Source organism: Sinohyriopsis cumingii, chromosome 3, assembly GCF_028554795.1.
Source record: "Sinohyriopsis cumingii isolate HCF-2022 chromosome 3, ASM2855479v2, whole genome shotgun sequence".
Taxonomy (NCBI): Eukaryota; Metazoa; Mollusca; class Bivalvia; order Unionida; family Unionidae; genus Sinohyriopsis; species Sinohyriopsis cumingii.
This window is the reverse complement of record NC_142963.1, coordinates 18,626,977-18,632,180: the sequence shown is the minus strand read 5'-3', so window position 1 is coordinate 18,632,180 and position 5,204 is coordinate 18,626,977. Positions and strand designations below refer to the sequence as shown.

The window sequence follows — 5,204 nt, the reverse complement described above, 5'->3', positions numbered from 1 at the left end:
AAACCAACATGTTTACTCAAATCATTAGCAAGTAATTAATGCTATTTCTTAATCAACACGGCATTCGCATTATAGAAACATGCATGGGAATATATAATATGGTTATGGTGCGACATTGAGAGTTTTGGCCGTTTTGCTTATCAATTTTCCCATAACCGTCCTCATCTTGTCGTTGTATTCACTTTGATTCTGCGCAAAACACTCTGAGACGGCCTTGTCACATTCACACAATGCACGTGGACATATTTCCGGGTCTCCTGGAGAAAGAAAGTCTGAAAATTAGTTACTTTCCTTGATCTCAACTGAATTGAGTTAATATTGTTTTTCTTTTCAAAATCAAATGAATTCATATGTAGGCTACACCTGTCTACGTGTTATGTTCATGTCTACCTTTTGTTAAAAGAATCCGAAGGGAACAGAGTCCTACGATAACGTGAGCGAACAGTACAAAAACTGGCCAAAACAACGGTATGAAACAGAAAATTTAAATCCGTGGGATATAATTATTTTTTTATATATATACTAATTTTCGAAAGTAGGCATATGCAAGGTGCTTGTTTCAGTCTGTAAAGGCTACATATCTACATGCATGCTACCTGAACACTATGTATGGTTGGTGTAAGTTACATTTCAAGAATCGCTTTGAAATCTGATAACAACAAGATTTTGAAAGCTTCTCCAGCAATGCATTGGGTCCCCTCATTGCTCAGTCCATACATAAAGTAATTTTTCCGTAATAAAGTAAATAAATATATTCTCATTCAATAGTCATGAACAACAATCGATGCAAAATCGTTTTCGGCATCATGCCCCTTTTTGGTTGTTTTGTTTTAAATATAAAATAAAACACTGAGGTCGACTTATCATGTCCAGCAATGGTAGTGGCTGCTTACTGCATGTGATGTTCTTTCCTTGGGATTCAAATCTATACATCCGAATGTAGGGTTCTGTATGCAGAATGGATTCGCATTCATTTCGATTGATATCGCGGTAACACCAATCGTGAAGCATGCAACATCTGTAAAGAAAGTATCAAGGGAGGTAACTATAGCTGCATAAGTAGCTCATCAGGGTTTCTCTCCCATAGTTTGGAAGTTTGCCGATTTCTGCCGCTTCTCTGCCACCCTACTGACGTTTTGAGAAGCCGATTAAGAGAGAAGGATAATTAAAAAGAAATTAATGACTGAATTTGTCAAATAGTTTGTACATTATTTCCGAATATAGATGATTTTGCCGTAAAGGAGCAGCAGGAGATTAGAGCGTGTACTAGATGTGTTTATAATTGAGATATTCCGTTATCCCCCCCCCCCCAAAAAAAAAACAATAAATAAAATCGACATATAGAATTCTTGTTAAAACGGCGGAATACCGTTCACACATGTGGGCTGATCACTACTATTTTTTATTTCGTACTAGCTATCTTAGAAAGCTCTGTGCCGGTTTGGCATCTATTTTGTTTTCTTCCGAATTATTTTATCTGCCACTTGTGGCTTTTGACGAACAACTTACAGACCTTGGTAGCATTTTTATAGTTCATTAGATCGATATTCGCAATAACAAAAGTCATAAAGAATTTTCCAATAAAATTAGATTAGGAAGAAAGATTTCTCCAAGAAAATGAGGGCAGGGAACTACAATAAGTGTTCACTACTCAATCTTTCTTTTGGTACTTTTGTTCTTTGCAAACATGGGGTTCGAGTGAGGTGATTAAACAAAAGTAATGAATGATTGTTATGTTTGTGGTTGCAATTTATGGTCGAATTGACAGAATACATTGTAAGGTTTTATTTAAACCAATTTCATAATAAACGTATAAACCGCAGTGAAGGACACTTTTACAAGGTAACAAGTCATCTGCAGAAAATTTTACAATTATAGGTTACCGGTCTATCTTGTCAACAGGTTCGCCGTGTCCACCGAAACCACAGTAGTTTCCGTAACCGTTAAAATCCAAAGGATTACGACCCGTCATTAGTCGCACCATCTTCCCAAACTGGTTCAGACGACGCTTGACTCTGACTCCACTGGTGTCTGAAGGTCGTGAAAGAAGTTCATTTTAACTGTAGAAAGTAACCTTTCTTTATTGTTGCCTTTCTTTATTTGTAAAGTTTTATGTCATACCTTAAATGTGGGAGGGTAATAAGGTATCGAACGAAAAACATAATACATTGAACAATCAGGGCCGACAAGACGGAAGGGGGGGGGGCAACCTGGGATAATCCCTGGCGCCCGGGCCGAAAAGCACTTTTCAATTTCATAAAAGAAAACTTTTGATTCAACAAGGGCTAGGAGAGGCCCGGGTGTTTCTTACTTAAGGCCCCTGATCGCTCTCTACGGCCCTGTGAACAATGGGTATACTTGTTTTTTTTTCTTCAATTGGAAGTTAAAAGGTTTATATCTGTAGCAACGCTCTTAATCAATGGGCTCTAAACCGCTCCAGTGACCTAGTGACTAGAGTTTCCGCCTCGGATGCGTGAGGTCGTGGATTCTATCCCCGGCCGAGTCATACCAAAGACTTGCAAAAACGGTACTTACAGCTGCCTCGCTTGGTGCTCAGCATGAAGAGGTTAGTGTTAAGACTGGTCGGCCTAGTGTCAGGATGATGTGACTGGGTGGGACATCATGCTACATGTCTGCGGCACGATGCCCCAGTGCTAGACATCACTATAACTTGCCACACTGCAGACATCGTAGCGATACGACTGAAAAATTGTTAAAGCTTCGTTAAAAATCCAAATCACACACACACAATGTGCTCTGTTTCAAAATAATGGATATTATTAGAGATAACAATTCATCCATTCATGGTGTAGTCACTAGCTCGGTAATAAAATTAAGTGTATTGGTACTAGAAACAGGATAATTTTCACTTGATCTTTCTCAACTTTGTAATAAAACTTTTTTGATCACAATAATTTACCTATCAAAGCCATCACATTTTGAAAATCTGCTAATTAATCAACGATACGAAGTTTTATTTATAAGGTCATATTTTAGTAATGTCTACATCATACTCATCGATAAATGAAAGATTTACGGGTGAAACTATCTAAACTTAATAAAATGAAGACTGAGTTTTGATGACAAATGCAAATGTATCTCCAAAGTTTTAAACCTTAGTGTTTATTCGAAATTATGTCAACTTTTTTAAATTGCTATGGAAATCCTTTGCCTTTGTTGGGATGGGGTGAGTGGGATGGGGTGAGTGGGATGGGGTGAGAGGGATGGGGTGAGATGTATAGTTGTATAACCCTTGGTATTTATCCGTTATTATTTAAGTCATTATCAGGAAGGATGGTCCCGTAGAAAAATACATATGCGCAATCCAGCTGTATCAGTGTTACATTTACCAGCATTTTTTAGAATTAGTGTCCTTTATAATGGTTTTTATTTTTGCTGCTAATGTGATACGTACAAAAAAGATAACACAATAATCTCTTATAACACAGTGGAACTTAGTTTATCAAAACTCGAGAGAGACAGGAACAATGTTTTGATATAAATAAGATCGGATGAACTATCTTGACTTATAAAACATTCTGTAGATTTGGGGGACAAACGAGATGCTCACGAACATCGTGGGAGTTTTTTCTCAAATGACTCATCATAGCACAAATAAATAGACGATACCAAGGAAAATGGGTGGTCAAGAGGTAATGTAATGCAGACACTAAAATTTCATTTTGACAGGAAATCTTTGGAAGTTATATTTACGTCTTTTTTACAACCGATTCTGGAATATGATAATGTAGTTTTAGAGAACTGTACATTACTCGAGAAAAAATAACTCAAACACCATACAAAATGAGGCAGCCAGAATTGTGTCTGGTGCAATAAAGTTAGTATCTATTGAGCCGCTACACCGAGATATAGGATGGGAAAGTTTTAAATCCAGACGATGATCAGTACCATGACAACAACATGTGGAAAGGTTGTCAAAAACGAACAACGTAAAAAATTCCATTTTGAAACAGCTCTCAGTGGGGGACCGCTCCGGAGGCCTAGTGGTTAGAGCGTCCGCCTAGGAAGTCGGGTCGTTGGTTCGATCCTTGGCCGAGTCATACCAAAGACTTACAAAAATGATACTAACAGCTGCTTCGCTTGGCTCTCAGCATTAAGGGGTTAGCGTTAGGACTGGTCGGCCTAGTGGCAGGATAAAGTGTCTGGGTGGGACATCATGCTACATGTCTACGGCATGATGTCCCAGTGCTAGACATCACTATAAACTGCCACACTGCAGACATCGTAGCGATATGACTGAAAAATTGTTAAAGCTACGTTGAAAATCCAAATCACACACACACACACACACACACACATTGGGGTGAGGGAATGGTCTGTTGTGTAATTATTATATTAAAAGACATTCAGGGTGATACTTCTAACAATAGTTAACCTTTCTGAATGACGAACGGTTGATCGACATTTATAAACAAAATATTTTGATTTATTGTGGGTGTCATGTTGAATGATATGACACGAGATTTCATACCTGACACATGTGCCGCCTGTAGGACGATTGTAGCGATCAGGATTTGAATTGCGATTTTCATCTGAAAAAATAAAACAATGTTATGACATATGGTAAGCCGACTGTTTTAGAACAGGACTTCTGTGATTTGACAGTCTCAGAATGGTATAACGAAAATGTATCCCGTCAAAATATATAATACATTAAATACATATGCATTAGTTCATAAAACTTTATAAACATCATTCGGAAGAAAATGAAATAAATTTAAAAAAGAAACAAAAATATTAAGATAGAAAAATAGTCATCCTTTTTCTAAAATGACAATGCTTTAGAAGACTTTGTTCTTTCCTTACATGGTTAAAAATGACTTTCATTATCGTCGTTGTCGTCATCACCATCATCCTCCACCTCCTTCTCCTCCTCATCCTCCATGTATACAAACCACCGGCTATATATAAATAGTAACGACTCATTGATGAGTATGTGTATCTATAAAATCAAATTATTTTGTACCATCACTAGCAAATATCAGCAAGATAATAACTTGATATCAGTTACATCGTAAGCGTAGACGTGAAAAGCTGGACCAATCGCTATTATTCTTGTTTCTTTTTGTGTGAGAGATTTAAAATCACATACAGTATAGGATACATTAAATTATTAATTAAACAACGATTAGTCCAGCACTTGTTGGCTATTTTGAAAATGACTGCGCCACTTTGACTGATGC

The 5,204-nt window shown here is 37.3% G+C and overlaps 1 protein-coding gene across 1 annotated transcript; it reads right to left on the bottom strand.

The window, feature by feature from the left end:
• Positions 1-4,906, bottom strand: LOC149802500 (acidic phospholipase A2 Cc1-PLA2-like). Its single transcript, XM_089951526.1, has 5 exons — positions 4,883-4,906; positions 4,493-4,553; positions 1,884-2,031; positions 894-1,018; positions 1-257 (listed from the first exon to the last, which is right to left on the bottom strand). The coding sequence occupies exons 1-5, from the start codon at positions 4,904-4,906 to the stop codon at positions 103-105; spliced, it is 513 nt and encodes a 170-aa protein (XP_089807652.1). The 3' UTR covers positions 1-102.
• Positions 4,907-5,204: the final 298 nt, after the last annotated feature.

Coding starts and splice junctions, on each gene's coding strand:
- LOC149802500 (XM_089951526.1), bottom strand. CDS start 4,906: ATGGAGGATGAGGAGGAGAAGGAG. Junction 1,019..1,883: donor CCTGTTGACAAGATAGACCG/GTAACCTATAAT, acceptor CTTTCTTTACAG/ATGTTGCATGCTTCACGATT. Junction 258..893: donor AGGAAAGAACATCACATGCA/GTAAGCAGCCAC, acceptor TTCTTTCTCCAG/GAGACCCGGAAATATGTCCA.